The 20,061-nt window shown below is 33.8% G+C and overlaps 1 protein-coding gene across 2 annotated transcripts in view; it reads left to right on the forward strand.

Annotated features, from left to right (window-relative positions):
* The window catches only part of KLHL1 (kelch like family member 1), a 388,765-nt gene extending 378,159 nt beyond the window's left edge, over positions 1-10,606 (forward strand). For both annotated transcript variants that reach the window (XM_060128984.1, XM_060128985.1), the window contains one exon: positions 10,547-10,606. In XM_060128984.1, coding sequence (XP_059984967.1) covers positions 10,547-10,606 — 60 coding nt within the window. The remainder of the gene's footprint in view (positions 1-10,546) is intronic.
* The last annotated feature ends 9,455 nt before the right edge of the window (positions 10,607-20,061 follow it).

Raw genomic sequence — 20,061 nt, forward strand, 5'->3', positions numbered from 1 at the left:
AATTTTAATTAGCTGAAGCAAAAAATGAAAGTGGAATATATTGGTTCACCAAAACTCATCTTTAAAATATTTGGTTTTAGAGATAACAAAAATAAGAGAATGGAAACCTGCAGAAATCAACTTTCTGCCTCCCATTTTTGCTTGACTATCTTTGTTAGGTTGATTGTTACTCACTGCAGAGAGAATTTTCCATGGGGTGGTGCTGCTGGAAACTCCAAGTGGGAATCCTCACAGCCATAATCAGAAAATAAAAGAATTCTTTGTTCAAAAGAAACCCAAAAACAAACAGCAAAGAGCTCTGAATGGTCTGTCGTATAAAGCACTCATTCCTGGACAAACACTTTGGCCAAGAAGATGGAGTGAAATAATTGGCTGATCTTAGGTTAGCCTTTAAACATACACTGTAGTTAGAGATTTAGGATCATGCTCAGAGAAGCTCCCAATCTGGTCGAAGATCTGGACTATTTGTGTTGGGGTGTGTGTGAGTGGTGGGGAAAGATGAGAGGAGGACAACTTAATTATGGTGGAAAATAACTTATGCTGTACAGTTACTATAGCCTTGCTTGTAATGAAGAGAATGGGTATATTTTCAGACTTTTGTCGTTATATTCAATTTCTCCTTTCTTTCTTTGCCAAATCTTTCAATATTTCTTATTTCACTCCTTTATCAGAAACTTAAAAATGAGAAACAATTTAAACAAACAAACAGACCAATTTTCCATCAATGGATGCAGTTAAATTCCAAAGTCTTACTTAGTTGAAGCAGGATAATAACCTCATCTCCTCTTATTCCTTAATGTATAGAAGGCTTTATTTTTGGTCATAGAAATTAACTAAAATTTGATTGAAGTAAATTTCTTGGAAAAAATGTTTACTTTTAAAGATACATAACTTCCTTGATTGTGCCAGTTTTGGTGATATGTGTTCAACTACAATATTAAATAGGCTGACTTTGAAGTACAAAACCAGACTCCACATGATCAGACTAAGGTATCTGCCTTATGAACCTTACTCTTCCCCAAGGGAAAATCCTTTGATTCCAATGAAGAGGCATTTGGCTAAGAAGGAAGAAAAAAGGTGGAATGGAGGAACAAACAGCAAGAATTTGGAGAACTAGGTCCTGTGATATTCTATGTTTTACTTTAATTGTGAGAAAGAAGCATTCCTTATCCAGAGAGCAGCAAATATAAAATAAGCTGTAATTATTGCACTGAGATTTTAGAAGATATATTTTAATTCCTTACCTTCCTAGGTCCCTAGTGTTTACAAAAGGAGCACTGCTATGACTGTTGACTTGCTAAGGAAATGTACCAGTTCAGTGATATATATTTTAAATGTGCTACTTTTACAAATGAACATTAAATAAAGGAAGTTTATGGGCATATAAATGATATAATATCTTCATTACATATTTATAGAAATGAGCCATTATGCTTATAATTCCTCTAAAATTGAAAGTAAAATAATGAATGTAGTAGTAATGGGTAAAACCATCCTAAAGGCCGTTTTCTCTCACCTGTATTTTATTACACTCTTTTGGATCATAAATTATCTTACAAAGAGCAAAGTGGTATTTAAAATGTTTTATAACGTTCACCCACCAGAAGGCAGACAGCAGAAACAAGAAGAAATACAATCCTGTAGCCTGTGGAACAAAAAAACACATTCACAGAAACATAGAAAAGATGAAAAGGCAGAGGGGTATGTACCACATGAAGGAACAAGTTAAAATGTCAGAAAAACAACTAAATGAAGTGGAGATAGGCAACCTTCCAGAAAAAGAATTCAGAATAATGATAGTGAAGATGATCCAGGACCTCGGAAAAACAATGGATGCAAAGATGGAGAAGATGTAAGGAATGTTTAACAAAGACCTAAAGAATTAAAGAACAAGCAAACAGAGATGAACAATACAATAACTGAAATGAAAACTACACAAGAAGGAATCAATAGCAGAATAACTGAGGCAGAAGAACAGATAAGTGACCTGAAAGACAGAATGGTGAATTCACTGCTGTGGAACAGAATGAAGAAAAAAGAATGAAAAGAAATGAAGACAGACTAAGAGACCTCTGGGACAACATTAAACACAACAACATTTGCATTATAGGGGTCCCAGAAGGAGAAGAGAGAGAGAAAGGACCGAGAAAATATTTGAAGAGACTACAGTTGAAAACTTCCCTAACATGGGAAAGGAAATAGCCACCCAAGTCCAGGAAGGGCAGCGAGTCCCAGGCAGGATAAACCCAAGGAGAAACATGCCGAGACACATAGTAATCAAATTGGCAAAAATTAAAGAAAAAGAAAAATTATTGAAAGCAGCAAGTGAAAAATGACAAATAGCATACAAGGGAACTCCCATAAGGTTAACAGCTGATTTCTCAATGGAAACTCTACAAGAAGGAAGTGGCATGATATACTTAAAGTGGTGAACGGGAAAAACCTACAACCAAGATTACTCTACTGGGCAAGGATCTCATTCAGATTAGATGGAGAAATCAAAAGCTTTACAGACAAGCAAAAGCTAAGAAAATTCAGCACCACCAAACCAGCTCTACAGCAAATACTAAAGGAACTTCTCTAAGTGTGAAACAAAAGAGAAGAAAAAGACCTAGAGAAACAAACCCAAAACAATTAAGAAAATGGTCATAGGAACATACATAATGATAATTACCTTAAATGTGAATGGATTAAATGCTCCAACCAAAAGACACAGGCTTACTGAATGGATACAAAAACAAGACCCATACAGATGCTGTCTACAAGAGACCCACTTCAGACCTAATGACACATACAGACTGAAAGTGAGGGGATGGAAAAAGATATTCCATGCAAATGGAAATCAAAAGAAAGCTGGAGTAGGAATATTCATAGCAGATAAAATAAACTTTAAAATAAAGAATGTTACAGGAGACAAGGAAGGACACTACATAATGATCAAGGGATCGATCCAAGAAGAAGTTACAACAATTATAAATATATATGCACCCAACATAGGAGCACCTCAATACAGAAGGCAACTGATAACAGCAATAAAAGAGGAAATCGACAGTTACACAATCATAGTGGGGGACTTTAACACCTCACTTACACCAATGGACAGATCACCTAAAATGAAAATAAATAAGAAACAGAAGCTTTAAATGACACAATAGACCACATAGATTTAACTGATATTTATAGGACATTCCATCTAAAAACAGCAGATTACACTTTCTTCTCAAGTGTGCACGGAAGATTCTCCAGGATAGATCACACCTTGGGTCACAAATCAAGCCTCAGTAAATTTAAGAAAATTGAAATCATATCAAGCATCTTTTCTGACCACAATGCTATGAGATTAGAAATAAATTACAGGGGAAAAAAATGTAAAAAACACAAACACATGGAAGCTAAACAATACCTTACTAAGTAACCAAGAGATCACTGAAGAACTCAAAGAGGAAATAAAGAAACACCTAGAGACAAATGACAATGAAAACACAATGATCCATAACCTATGGGATGCAGCAAAAGCAGTTCTAAGAGGGAAGTTTATAGCTATACACGCCTACCTCAAGAAACAAGAAAAATCTCAAATAAACAATTTAACCTTACACCTAAAGAAACTAGAGAAAGAAGAACAAACAAAACCCAAAGTTAGCAGAAGGAAATAAATCATAAAGATCAGAGCAGAAATAAATGAGATAGAAATTAACAAAACAATAGCAAACAACAATAAAACTAAAAGCTGGTTCTTTGAGAAGATAAATAAAATTGATAAACCTTTAGCCAGACTCATCAAGAAAAAGAGGGATAGGACTCAAATCAATAAAATTAGAAATGAAAAAGGAGAAGTTACAATGGACACTGCAGAAATGCAAAGCATCCTAAAAGACTACTACAGACAACTCTATGCCAGAAAAATGGACAACCTGGAAGAAATGGACAAGTTCTTAGAAAGGTATAACCTTCCAAGACTGAACCAGGAAGAAATAGAAAATATGAACATACCAATCACAAGTAATGAAATTGAAGCTGTGATTAAAAATCTTCCAACAAACAAAAGTCCAGGACCAGATGGCTTCACAGGTGAATTGTATCAAACATTAAGAGAAGAGCTAACACCCATCCTTCTCAAACTCTTCCAAAAAATTGCAGGGGAAGGAACACTACCAAACTCATTCTATCAGGCCACCATCACCCTGAAAACAAAACCAGACAAAGATACTAAAAAAAAAAGAAAATTACAGACCAATATCACTGATGAATATAGATGCAAAAATCCTCAACCAAATACTAGCAAACAGACTCCAACAGCACATTAAAGGATCATATACCATGATCAAGTGTGATTTATCCCAGGGATCCAAGGATTCTTCATTATATGCAAATCAATTAATGTGATACACCATATTAACAAATTGAAGAATAAAAACCATATGATCATCTCAATAGATGCAGAAAAAGCTTTTAACAAAATTCAACACCCATTTATGATAAAAACTCTCCAGAAAGCGGGCATAGAGGGAACCTACCTCAACATAATAAAGGCCACATACGACAAACCCACAGCAAACATCATTCTCAATGGTGAAAAAGTGAAAGCATTTCCTCTAAGATCAGGAACAAGACAAGGATGTCCACTCTCACCATTATTATTCAACATAATTTTGGAAGTCCTAGCCATGGCAATCAGAGAAGAAAAAGAAATAAAAGGAATATAAATTGGAAAAGAAGAAGTAAAACTGTCACTGTTTTCAGATGACATAATACTATACATACAGAATGCTAAAAATGGCACCAGAAAACTATTAGAGCTAATCAATGAATTTGGTAGAGTTGCAGGATACAAACTTAATGCACATAAATCTCTTGCATTCCTATACACTAATGATGAAAAATCTGAAAGAGAAATTAAGGAAACACTCCCATTTACCATTGCAACAAAAAGAATAAAATACCTAGGAATAAACCTACCTAGGGAGACAAAAGACCTCTATGCAGAAAACTATAAGACACTGAAGAAAGAAATTAAAGATGATACCAACAGATGGAGAGATATACCACATTCTTGAATTGGAAGAATCAATATTGTGAAAATGACTCTACTACCCAAAGCAATCTATAGAGTCAATGCAATCCCTATCAAATTACCAATGTCATTTTTTGTGGAACTAGAACAAAAAAATCTTAAAATTTGTATGGAGACACAAAAAATCCCGAATAGCCAAAGCAGTCTTGAGGGAAAAAAAAAACGGAGCAGGAAGAATCAGACTCCCTGACTTCAGACTATACTACAAAGCTACAGTAATCAAGACAGTATGGTACTGGCACAAAAACAGAAATATTGATCAATGGAACAAGATAGAAAGCCCAGAGATAAACCCACACACCTATGGTCAACTAATCCCTGACACAGGAGACAAGAATATACAATGGAGAAAAGACAGTCTCTTCAATAAGTGGTTTTGGGAAAACTGGACTGCTACATGTAAAAAAATGAAATTAGAACACTCCCTAACACCATACTCAAAAATAAACTGAAAATGGATTAGAGACCTAAAGTAAGACCAGACACTATAAAACTCTTAGAGGAAAACCTAGGAAGAACACTCTTTGACATAAATCACAGCAAGATCTTTTTTGATCCACCTCCTTGAGTATTGGAAATAAAAACAAAAATAAACAAATGGGACGTAATGAAACTTCTAAGCTTTTGCACAGCAAAGGAAACCATAACCAAGATGAAGAGACACCCCTTAGAATGGGAGAAAATATTTGCAAATGAATCAATGGACAAATGATTAATCTCCAAAATATATAAACAGCTCATGCAGATCAATATTAAAGAAACAATCAACCCAATCCAAAAATAGTCAGAAGACTTAAATAGACATTTCTCCAAAGAAGACATACTGATGGCCAAGAAGCACATGAAAAGCTGCTCAATATCACTAATTATTAGAGAAATGCAAATCAAAACTACAATGAGGTATTACCTCACACCAGTTAGAATGAGCACCATCAGAAAATCTACAAACAGCAAATGCTGGAGAGGGTGTGTAGAAAGGGGAACCCTCTTACACTGTTGGTGGGAATGTAAATTGATACAGCCACTATGGAGAACAGTATGGACGTTCCTTAAAATACTAAAAATAGAATTACCATATGATCCAGCAATCCCACTACTGGGTATATACCCAGAGAACACCATAATTCAAAAAGACACATACACCCCAATGTTCATTGCAGCACTATTTGTAATAGCCAAGTCATGAAAGCAAACTAAATGCCCATCAACAGATGAATGGATAAAGAAGTTGTGGTACATATATACAATGCGATATTACTCCACCATAAAAAGGAACAAAATTGGGTCATTTGTTGAGACGTGGATGGATCTATGACTGTCATACAGAGTGAAGTAAATCAGAAAGAGGAAAACAAATATCGTATGTTAACGCGTGTATATGGAACCTACAAAAATGGAACAGATGAACCAGTTTGCCGGGCAGAAGTTGAGACACAGATGTAGAGAACAAAAGTATGGACACTAAGGGGAGAAAGCTGTGGGGTGGTGGGAATGGTGGTGTGATGAACTGGGTGATTGGAATTGACATGTATACACTGATGTATGTAAAATTGATGACTAATAGTAACCTGCTGCATTAAAAAAATATATATATATAAAATGTTTTATAACAACTTTATTTTAGTACAATAAACATTAATTTTAAAGCTCTTAATTACTTTAAGATTTTACATCCATATCTTATCATTATTTGTATTTTTAAGACTCTCAAGGGACCATCAGCAAACCCACACAAAATCCCTTTGAAATTCCAGGCCACTAGAGAAAGTTCTGGTATTTGCTGGATAATGCCTGTCACCTTCCCTTCACATACCCCATAAATGGACAATATCATCTGGTTATTTCATTTACTACTGGCACCATAAAATGGCCAAGCATTAGAATGAATAAGCAAATATATTAAAATATATAACAATGTATGTTTGGAAAATTTCCCAAGCTAGCTAGAATTGGAAATAATGTAAATAGATTAGAGAGTATTTGTCAGATTCATGTCTTAATAGTTACACAGAGAACAAACCCATGCATGCTTGCAGGTGTGTGTGTTTGTTTGTGTTTTAAATAAATTTGACTTGGTCATTTAACATTGTTATTTTGTGTTTTTGCATTTGATTTGAAAAAAGAATATGTGTGCTTCAAGACATAGAAAGAAAAATTTACTTCCATTTCCCCTAGCCTGGCTAAAATCACCCTTTCACAATGTTGTAGTGCTGTCTTGTTGCATCGACCTGCAGCTGTAAAGAAACAGTGATAGTGTGTCATTTACTGTCATATCTCCAAAACCTGACATAGTTGCTGGCATGGGGTGAGAGATATGTGAATGTTTCTTAAATAAATTTATTGTGAATTATTTTTGCAATTCAGTTTACTCTGTTGTGTGTGGATTTAGTTTATTTGCATATAATAGATATGTAAGATGCTTAGAATGAGTTTCAGAGAAGCCTGGTGAGATATTTAAATTTTCAGTTGCTGTTTAATAATTGGTTTCATGCCAACCTTTTTAGGTTATCATACTAAGGCTGAAAGGTATAACCCTGGAGAGAGAACAGGACCGATTGTTTAAAATATGTATTAAATAAGATAAAACTGGACCAAGGGGGAAAAGGGGAAGAGGTCTCAAATATTTAAAATATATTTTTGTAGAATATATCAAATGTTTAAAATAGAATGATAAATGCTGGGGTAAGGGGAATACTTAATACTATGATAGAACTTAAGTGTGTTGGATAGAGAAATCTTTCAGAAAATGATATGTAGAGTGAAGCATAGAAAATGAGTAATAGCTAAACAGATAAAAATATAGGGAGTGGTTTGGTTTAAGGAAGAGAATTTTTAAAGAGCCGCAGGAAGGAGAACACATAGCATGTTTCATTCGGCAATAAATAAAGCGGTGAGCAGTAAGTTTGGAGAGATAAATTGTGTCTATATCATATAGGACCAGAAACCATGTTATAGAATCTTGACTTTACCATAAACCTAAAGGAGAGCTAATGAAGGATTTTAGACAGGGAAAGTAAGTCATCAGAATTGTGCTTTAAAATGATTGCACTTGATGAGAAGTGAAAAATGATTAGGAGAAAGCAAGATCAGAGTCAGAAATTTATTAGGACATATTTTATTAATCCACTGTAGGGGTGGAAAATTTTTCCTTCTTGTTTCTTCAGCTAATGAAATAATTAAATTGACATAAAACAGATTAACGGGAGAAAAACAAATTTAATTTTGTACATATGGAAACCCCATAAATACATGAGACTCAAAGAAGTGACCAAAGCAGGAAGTTTTGATACTTTTTAGACAAAGAAACAGTAAATTCATGAAGAACTGAGTAGACAAAGTGGTTTGAGACTGAGGTAGGAAATTGGTGAAGTTACAAGGTTTGTTTACACAGCCTTCTTGGCCCTAAATTCCCTATGTCTGGTGATCAATATGCCTCTACCCTCCTGGTAGATGAGGGTACCATTTCACATGGGAGATTTATCTCCTACTTTAAGGGATCAAAGGAGGGTCAGAGTGTCCCTCCTGTGTCCGGCATCTCTCAAGTACCTTTAGTTCAAAATAATCAATATGCCAAAGTGGGATACCCTAGAGTGGCATATTCTGCTCCCCTTCACACTCAAGGTGAAACTGTAACCTGAACTAGGTTGAAGACAGTACGAATGGGTATAATTAAGTTCGTTGGAGAGATACTTATAGGACTTGATGGTTATTTACCTGCAAGGTTGAGGGAGGTAAAATTAAGGGTCATGGATGTGCTCTAGGTTCCTGTCTTGAGCAACTGGGTAGAAAGTGGTGGCATTCACTGGTAAAAGAAATACAGGAGGAATAGTAAACTCAGGGGAAAAAAGCAGACATTCATTTTTACACACACATACAAGCATGTATAGAATTATAGATGCAAATGTAGATACAGACATAAAGTGAAAGTATGTACATTGTACTTCACCTAGAAACTATGCATAGTAGTTTTCAGTACTGAATGAACGTCAGAGAGTATTTGGGAAACTTCAAAAATACATCTACCCAATACTCATCCCATTCCTATTGAATGGTGGGCCTTGAGTACTTATACTTTGTAAAAGTCCCTTAGATGACTCTGATGTGAAACAATGTTTCAAAATCATTGGAAACTAAAAGAGCGGCAATGGAAACTGTGCATTTTGGAGTCAGAAATATTTCAGATTGTAGACATTGATGTTACCAGATTTACATATTGTCTCTTGACACTCCATTCACATGCCTGTCATACAAAGAAGACAACATATGATGGGATTATAAAGGTGACAGTGATATATAAAAATTATTCTTAACACACAATATGCTATCAATATTTCACATGCCCCTTTTAACTACTCATTTTGAGCAAATATCTATGAAAAAGACAAGAGATGTTATATTAGCTTTTTAAAAAATAGGATATTAAATGAAAGGAATAAAAAAAAGTCACATGGGAAGGTGTTTTGGTTTTGTTTCTGTGTTTATTTTTAACCTGCAAGGGGGATGGCAGGTAACAATAAGCACAGTTAAAAGAACTAACAGATAATTAGATAATGATGGTAATTTTCATATTTAGAGAGTGAGACCATGTCCTTTCTCAATCAATAAGATAATGTATGTGATCTGAGGTTATCTTGCTCATAGCTATTTTATTTGTTACATTTTATTCCTTTCTCTTTGAAATAATATCCTGTAATTTCTCATCTACCTAATATTTTTATGTGCATAAATTATTCTTAGAAAACTGTAATAAAAATCATTGATATGAAAAAGTTCAAATTACTAAAATCTTAGTTTACCTCTATGGAATAAATTTTCATTACAAACTTTGTAAAAATTATTGTTTTAATATATTTCTAACCAATTTCATATTCAGGATTATTTTAAAAATCTCAGTTCTCATTTCAATGACAAGCATAATGTAGACTTTTAAAAAAATAGACCCTGTAGCAATTGTAATTATGGCCTATTAATAACAAAATATTGAAGCTATATCACTGTATGTCTCTGTTTAGAATGAATGAATAACACATTTAATTCAGTATAAAATCTTGGGAAATAACTTCACAATGACTTCAATAGTGAAATAGCTATTTCATCTAAAATATACTCCAAGCTGTCACTATGAAATATCATCATAAATGTGTCCATGCAAGCTCTAGAATAAATCTTTGCTGGAAACTTTTCTTAAACAGCTTCATTTCACTAAAAATCATTAAAGAATTTACTAGTTTCATTAAAAATTCTGTAAATGATTGCAGGTTTAAAAAAATTCAATATACATATTATTCGTTTATGTAAATATCATTTTCATTGTTTCCATTTATATTGTACTACTTGTGGATAAATTGGGAAAAGATAAGCACATTTATTAATGATTTTCATGCATATGAATGAGTGGTTTAAATACATTATAATTTGTATATTTTAAGACAGTAAAATTTGTCTTAAATTGTGTTTCATCTTTTTCAACAGATGGCTTCCTTGAATATTGGGAGAGCAGGTGCCTGTGTAGTAGTCATCAAGCAACCTTGACTTATTTTTATTTGGGTGTATTTTAATTGCTGGAGTGGTTATTTTTATATCAGAGGGCAAGAATGAGAACTTCCTGAGATGAAAATTCTTCAAGAACAAAGATTTTGGTAGATTTACCTACTGATGTCAAAAGAAATAAAAGATCAAACAGAGTTATGGGAAACAAGAAAACAAACTGCTCTGGGAACACTATCTGGTCATGTATTAGTTCAGGAATGGTTATTGGTAATTTGTTTTGTATTGTAGCATACAGTAACTAGAGTTACCAAAGGCTTGTTTTTCTTGAGCAATTAAAAGGAGAAACCGAGATTTGTGACATGGATAATTTCATGACCACAGTTCATTCAATTGTTTTATAATCTGTGGAGATACCAAGAGGTTGCCAAGAGTAGAAGACATGATATTTCATCTGACAGAATTTGATCAATTTACTATTTTCCTACTCAGATGTGATCATACCAGGAGGTGGAATGATGTTTATTAAAACAAACATGCTTCTTCCTAATTTTCCTAAACTATGAACTAGAGAAACAGATTCATGCTTGTCTCTTGCATTCAGAAAACAAATCAGAGCTGCATATATAATCTGAGAGGATGGTTGGATTTTATTGCAACTGTATAAGCAAGTTGAAGCTGGAAAACACAAAGGATCTTTTTCATTAAGCTTACCACATTGCTTTGCTTTTTGAACACACTGAGCCAAAGAATTAGTACAATTATAGGCTTTTGCCTTATGATAAGTTCAGTGTAAGCATGGGAGTTAGTTATTCTGAATGTTATATATATATATATATATATATATATATATATATATATATCCATTGCATGTTGAAGTCCTTTAGAATTTTGTTCATAAAGAATCTTAGAAATTTGAGAGAGAAATCTATGATCCATTCATTTGGAGTGTTAATCATCATTGTTAGAAGGAAGGCAGACTTCAGATTCTCATTCCCCACTTTTCAAACTTGTTACATTGATATGCACATTATTTTATGCCAATATTTGTAATTGTTTAAAGCATATAGTAGAAACATTACACAATGTCCTTAATAGTCCATGTAAATTTTAAATATAATTAATAAATAATAGAAAATTTACTTTTATCAGTGTATTTTTTTCAATAAATTTTAATTCAGAACTGAGTAAAAAATTGACAAGAAATAGTCGTTTTATTGCTCGACTTTTCAAAAATCAAGAAGTATATATTTTCATCAAAACACAAGTTTATTTCTTCCTAAATACTATGCTGACAGCAAATGCAATCTTTTTTTTTTTTTTTCGGTACGTGGGTCTCTCACTGTTGTGGCCTCTCCTGTTGTGGAGCACAGGCTCCGGATGCGCAGGCTCAGCGGCCATGGCTCACGGGCCCAGCCGCTCCGCGGCATGTGGGATCTTCCCGGACCGGGGCACGAACCCGTGTCCGCTGCATCGACAGGCGGACTCTCAACCACTGCGCCACCAGGGAAGCCCGCAAATGTGATCTTTAATTATTGTTTTCTTTTATAGTCACTCACTTGAGACAGCTAACAATAGTGCTTAGAAAATGCCCATCCCATAATGAAAGTGCTGATAATCATGCAGGGGCTAGAAAAGTCAAGAAAATCCCTCTTTTTGAGTCAATGTAAAACATGAAATTGAGTTTTATTACTGGGTAGTGGAAAAATATTTGAAATTAATATCCATGGAAAATATTGATAGTTTATGTCAAGGAAATATTAGGAAATCTAAAATTTCCCAACATGTATATGTGATCAAATTTATTAGTCACATTTCAGAAAAATGATATAAGATATTAAGGAAGTATCAGTGATTTTTTAATCATAGTTAAAAGATGAATAGCATGAAATTTATCATTTTAGCCATTTCTAATTGTACAGTTTAGAATTGTTAAGTATATTCAACTTCTTTGCCCACATATTTACTTCAATGCATAGAACATACGGATAATATTATTTAACTGAGGTGGACAATTTATTTCTGAAATGTTAAATAGAGGGAAAGATAAAATGGTGTATATCATTTTTTAATCAGTAAAACTTTGTGGTGGTCATACTTAAAACTTGGTTAATAAATTTATCAATATTTTTACAAACTTTTTTTTTCCTTAGAAGGAATTTTCCCCAAATTTGCTGCATTCAACCAACTATTTTCTATATGTTTATCATATTAGCCTGCTGCCTCTTATATTTCATACCATGAGTGTACACACCCAATTTACCATACAAGGACATTGAAAAGCAGTTTGGGCAATAAACTCTAAGCTTATATGAGATAGGAAGAAGGGATATTACCGTACCATTTACTGAAAAGTATATTGTCCACCAAGTTCACATGAGTTCCAGGACTTACCATTTACCCTGCCATGACTCCAATCCAGGATTCTTGAAACTTTGTCAACTGTTAAGGTTTTAAGGAAGTATCAGTGATTTTTTAAATGTAGTTAAAAGATGCATAGCATGAAATTTATGCAGGTCCTTATTCAGCTATGCTAAAGACTGCCCTTTGGGGTAAAATTTCTGCTAAAGACAGGATTTACTATTTGGCTGTTTAATTAATAAGGCATACTTAAATAAAAGACTTATAGAAAATACCATCAATGAGGATAGTTTTTCTAAGTTACTGTTCAGGTTTTTTACTGCATTGATATCTCTAGAATATAACTTATTTTTATAAATACCTCTATATAATCTTAGAATAATCTACAAATATTTTCAATGTTAAAGATGACTATTAATGATAATAGGAATATATAATATACAATTGCCCCTCCATATCCATGGGGATTTGGTTCCAGGACCTGCCCTGGATACCAAAGTCTGTAGATGTTCAAGTCCCATAGTCAGTGCTTCACATCTGTGTGTGCCACCAACCTCAGACTGTGTAGTACTGTATTTATTGAAATGATAGTGAACCAGTAATATTGCAGTAGATGGGTGACAATGTTGGGAAAATAAATTAAAAACAAACAAAAAAACTTCTACAATCCAGAAAACGTCTCCACAAAAGTACTAGAAAAAACTTTTTTTTATTATTGAATAAGCATGAAACCAGAATCTAATACACATCACAGGCAACATGCTAAGAGATTGCAAAGATAGAGAGAAATCTCACCCTTCCATGCAGCCAAGCAGATACAACTCATTAGACATATTTTTTCCAGGTAATCAATATCTACTTCTTAAGTAAGAGGACTGAACAGCACTATTTGTCACACAAGTTCATCCTTACTTTACCCAGTAGTTGGCGTGACCATCTGAGTTAACTAATTAGTTTTATCCAGAGGGGGGAAAAGCACACTTCTCAAAACTTTGTGACAGTAGGTAATTTTGCAACTTGGATTAAGGTCCCACTAGATAGACTCCTCCCCTCCCACAGGAGCTGTGCAATAAGGGTGCTGTCTTCCTTGAGGATTACATTTCAAAGAAATGGCTTCCAGGCTCTTGAGAAAGACATCCTTAAGTCATAATGCTGACAAAAGTCCTATCTAGTTTTTAAGAGGATTTATAAACATTTCAAAGAGAGGAGAAAGTACTCAGAATTACAAGTTTTCTAAAGTAAATGCTCTGAGAAAAAAAAAGGGAAGAAAATCTCTTCCCTTATTTCAACAGGGAGAATTAAGCTTCTTAGTTTTCATTGTATTTGTCCTAATGATTGATATTAGTGTATTTTCCCTCCAGTTGTTTTTCTATCTAACATTAGGAGACATAGTATATTTCCCGGATAAGCAACTTTACTATCACTTAGGAGTTTGTTAGAAAAGCTAAATCTGAAACCCATCCAGAGCTGCTAAATGAGATGCTGTTTTTTAACAAAATACCTAATGTGACTTGTTAAACCTTGAGAAACACCAACTTCAGTCACTATTTCTCTGCAAACTCTATTTCCCTCTCTGGTTTTCTCAATAAGGGCACCAACTAGGGAGTTAGCAATCCTATCTAGTTCTCATATTTAATCCATGTACTCCAGGATAAATTTTATCAGGAATAGAAGTAATGTTTTAGTTCTCATCTGCTTTCACTTTGTCTAATTTTTTAATGGGTTCAGAAACTAGATGAGGAGGAGGGTGCTACTCATTTGATTCCCTCCAAGCCCAGCAGAAAAACAGTTAGCTAGGTGAAATGCATATATGATAAGCAGAGAGTTCCAATTACGAAGACCTACAATTTTTAAAAAGGAAGATGCGAGGGAAAGTATATGTTCATACTATGCCCATTATTTTGTAATCTGTTTCAGTCTTACTGAGACTGGAGAGAAGAGAAGTAATTCCTGGACTCAAGTAGCAGCCAAATTTCTGGCTTACAATCAATCAGTGATTCTTATTCACCTCAATTCTCTTGAGATGACAAATTCAAGTTTGCTTGGGAAGTAACCCCCAGCTAGCTGGCCCTCAGAATGGGAGAAAATATTTTCAAATGAAGCAACTGACAAAGGATTAATCTCCAAAATTTATAAGCAGCTCATGCAGCTTAATAACAGAAAAACAAACAACCCAATCCAAAAATGGGCAGAAGACCTAAATAGACATTTCTCCAAAGAAGATATACAGACTGCAAACAAACACATGAAAGAATGCTCAACATCATTAATCATTAGAGAAATGCAAATCAAAACTACAATGAGATATCATCTCACACCAGTCAGAATGGCCATCATCAAAACATTTAGAAACAATAATGCTGGAGAGGGTGTGGAGAAAAGGGAGCTCTCTTGCACTGTTGGTGGGAATGTAAATTGATACAGCCACTGTGGAGAACAGTATGGAGGTTCCTTAAAAAACTACAAATAGAACTACCATATGACCCAGCAATCCCACTACTGGGCATATACCCTGAGAAAACCATAATTCAAAAGGAGTCATGTACCAAAATATTCATTGCAGCTCTATTTACAATAGCCCAGAGATGGAAACAACCTAAGTGTCCATCATCGGATGAATGGATAAAGAAGATGTGGCACATATATACAGTAGAATATTACTCAGCCATAAAAAGAAACAAAATTGAGCTATTTGTAATGAGGTGGATAGACCTAGAGTCTGTCATACAGAGTGAAGTAAGTCAGAAAGAGAGAGACAAATACCATATGCTAACACATATATATGGAATTTAAGAAAAAAAAATGTCATGAAGAACCTAGGGGTAAGACAGGAATAAAGACACAGACCTACTAGAGAATGGACTTGAGGATATGGGGAGGGGGAAGGGTAAGCTGTGACAGAGTGAGAGAGGGGTATGGACATATATACACTACCAAATGTAAGGTAGATAGCTAGTGGGAAGCAGCTGCATAGCACAGGGAGATCAGCTCGGTGCTTTGTGACCGCCTGGAGGGGTGGGATAGGGAGGGTGGGAGGGAGGGAGATGCAAGAGGGAACAGATATGGGAACATATGTATATATATAACTGATTCATTTTGTTGTAAAGCAGAAACTAACACACCATTGTAAAGCAATTATACTCCAATAGAGATGTTAAAAAAAAATGTGTCACATATATACAATGGAATATTACTCAACCATAAAAAGAAACGAAATTGAGCTATTTGTAATGAGGTGGATGGACCTAGAGTCTGTCATACAGAGTGAAGTAAGTCAGAAAGAGAAAGTCTAGTACCGTATGCTAAAACATATATATGGAATTTAAGAAAAAAAATGTCATAAAGAACCTAGGGGTAAGACAGGAATAAAGACACAGACCTACTAGAGCATGGACTTGAGGATATGGGGAGGAGGAAGGGTGAGCTGTGACAAAGCGAGAGAGTGGCATGGACATATGTACACTACGAAACGTAAAATAGATAGCTGGTGGGAAGAAACCGCATAACACAGGGAGATCAACTCGGTGCTTTGTGACCACCTAGAGGGGTGGGATAGGGAGGGTGGGAGGGAGGGAGATGCAAGAGGGAACAGATATGGGAACATATGTATATATATATAAACGATTCACTTTGTTATAAAGCAGAAACTAACACACCATTGTAAAGCAATTATACTCCAATAAAGATGTAAAAAAAAAAATACAAAATAAATTTTTTTAAAAATTAAAGAAAATAAAAAAGTAAATAAACAGCATTGCTCTAGTAACATCTTCCCCGAAAAAAAACAAACAAACAAAACAAAGTCAACCTAGTAAATTTGAAGATCTAATTGATTTTATTCAATGATTCATGAATTGGGCAGCACCCCATTTATCAACTAGAGGGGAGTTCAGAATGGGGTTGTACAAAATGGAAGGGCTTTATAGGAAGAAGGTAGGGCAAGGGAGATATTAACAAAAGAAGGGAAATAATTATTTTTAATCCAGGATGTCTTCTTTTTTGGGGAAGGGAACAGCGCAGGTTTTATCATGCAGATTGCCTCCTCTTTCCCTGGGAGATGATGTAAAGGCTTACGTGACAGATTACCTCATTTGTGATGACCAGAAAATTCCAAACTGTTTGATTAAAATTACATTTCTGAAGAAGGTGAATAGGACAGTTAGGTTAGGTATTAAGTCTAGGTTTGGTATCATGGGCTTTAGCACAAATGATGCCATTTTGGGCCTATGGTTTTCTTTTTAACACTTAGAAGGTCAAACCTCTTCCCCTGCTTACTGAGAAACTTAAATTTTCAAAATGAGTTAGATTTAGAATTGGTATATAAATGATGGAGAAAATCAAACCCACAGCATCAACACCTTTTGTATTAAACTGAGGGATACAATTAAAATGTTTGTGTAGTTAACAGATAAATTGAGGCATAATAAAAACTTTAAGAAATTATTTCAGCAAAAATTGATTCCAAGCAAGCAGGCCCAAACTGGAAGTAGTTAGGAGTGCTCAGCCAATAGGAGCTAAGAGAAAGACATATAGAGGAGGTGCAGAAGCAAAGAAAGGGAATTATTTGATTGGCTATAGCTTAAAGCTTAGTTGGCTGTGATTGATTGTTTTTAGCGGTTTGATTTTGTACCTTTGAGGCATTTACTGGTTTAGATTTTTGTTTGCTTTCATAGGCTATCCTTGCATTAGAGCCACCTCAGTCTAACGGCCTCTTTGTTTAATTAATTTAACAGCATTAATATATTTTGATATGTTAGAAGCTCAATCATAACTGACTTATTCTAAAGCAGTAATATTAATTTTAGATTTAAGAAAATGTTATGTGGAAGAGTAAGAGAAAGTTACAACGTTTGAATATTAAAAACTTTTACCATTGAATTTATAATTTTAATGCTATATTTGTTAGTGTTGACTAATGTTTTGAAAAGTTTTCTTAGGATAAGTACTACACAAGCTTAGAACACAAGCATATTATATTTATGAGTGTAAATTAAAATGTGGGAGGAAATTTAAATAAGCTATAAGTGAGACTGATTGTTTAAGAAAATTTAATGTCCTTAAATTCATATGAGTACATATTAATCAAGGGGCCCTTTAAAAGGATTATTAATATTTCATAGATTTATAACTAAAATCCCAAGACTCTGAAAGTTCCATTTAGAAACTTAAGGAAAATATGGTTTGTTTATATAATTAGTTTTAAAAGTTGATTTTATTGTATGAAGAAAATAACTACTAATAGTTTTCCTCCTACATAAAATGTACTCAGTCAAAAACAAAAATATTAATATTTATAAAGTACTTCCCTACCTATTATTAATTCATCATTACCTCCAATTCAAACTAACAGCTTCTTCAGAGCTATACTCTATCCATCATAGAATGAAAAATAGAATTTTATGGTATAGATCTGATAATCCATTTTATTAAATATGCTAAATTAAATATAAATTTATGAGAAAATGTTTCATATTGTCTCAAAAATTAAACAAACTTATGGATATTAGACTACCTCCAGTAAAAAATGTAAAGATTTTTATTGTATTTAGATAATGTTTTAGTCATTATATCTTGATATTTGTACCTAATGTAAGTGTATTTGTATTCTACCTCATTTTTTCCCCACCTTAAGACAGCTCATCTCTGTTAGATATTTGAAGATAATTTTAAATAAGTCTATTTCTGCTTAGTAATAATTCAGAAAGATGAGATATATCTGTTTGGAAATGCATAATTGTTATATCCCTTACCCCCCATGCCCACTCACAAAAATGTTGAAATTCTTTTAAAAATAATATGTATTTGAATGCCTATGTTTTCCTAAATGTCCAAAATCTCTTCCTTTCCATCACCTCTATTGCCAGAAATAAATGATGTGCAATAATTAGCTAATACAAATAACATTTAGATGTTAACTGGTATCAAAGATGCTTACAGGGAATTTATTTTTATTTTAAATCTTTGAAAAGGAAAATTAGATTAAAGGTAATTTGATATCAGTTAAAAAATTAAGAGAATTCCTAAAGGAGTCTAGGAAACAGACGATGAAGTGTACACATTAGGGAGAATAGCTAAATTGCATGTCCAAGCACTGACTTGATTGATTTTTATTCTGATCCTTTCACCAAATTACATTTGCAAAAGTAACCATGGAGACTAAAAGCTTGACTACGGGAATTGAACTAGCAAAGTAATACCAAAGAATATAGTAAAAGAAAGGCTAAGGTGATTTCACAGTCAAATAAGTATCTTATTTTTACATATAAATATGCTACATTGAGTTTTCTAAATCCTAACAAATCAACAGCCCCTACCTACTATCAGAAAGCGTAGAAACAGGATAGTAGATTAACCAGTGAACAAAATGTTTGTTTTGATGGCTAATCTCAATTTTCTATGTGTTTGTTGATTATCAAGTGGTTTAGCACATATAAAATATTCTTTAATAATGTCACATTCTTAGATGTACATTCTCAACTGGAATAAATCAGCTCTATGGTCATAAAAAACACTATTTTAGTGACATTATATTTTGGACTAATTCTATTATTCACATATTATGCTATTATTTTGAACTGAATAAAAATTCAGGAACTTGCAGAAAAATCTCAATTCTTCAGTTGGCTTCAAATTATGTAAGTATATACAAATTACAGATCCATAACAAAATAATAAATAATTATCTATAATTTATATGACAAAGATAAATTAAATGTAATATATTCATAATGCAACATATGCCAAATATTAACTGAAAACCTTCTATAATGCTAGGAATCAAAATTGGTGTTGGAGGCATAATTTTAAGCAACAAGTTATTTATTTATTTCCAGAACAGTGAGAAGAACACACTTATAAGCAAATAATTCCTGTATGCTGAATAAACTTTGGGGTAGATTTAAGTGCCAGAGGTAAAAGAAGTTGATGAGGTAATATCAAGTTGAAACCGAATCTGGCCTGTGTACCTCAACACTGAATTAATTCTCAGAGACAGAGTTTTGGGTGAAGTAGAAAAGAATAGCTTTATTGCTTTGCCAGGCAAAGGGGGCCACAGCAGGGTAATGCCCTCAAAACTCTGTGTCCCACCCTGCAGGGGATAGTGAGGAGTTTTATAGTAATGGTTTAGATAGGGCATTATC

This window comes from Lagenorhynchus albirostris, chromosome 18 (genome assembly GCF_949774975.1).
Source record: "Lagenorhynchus albirostris chromosome 18, mLagAlb1.1, whole genome shotgun sequence".
In the NCBI taxonomy this organism is placed as follows: domain Eukaryota; kingdom Metazoa; phylum Chordata; class Mammalia; order Artiodactyla; family Delphinidae; genus Lagenorhynchus; species Lagenorhynchus albirostris.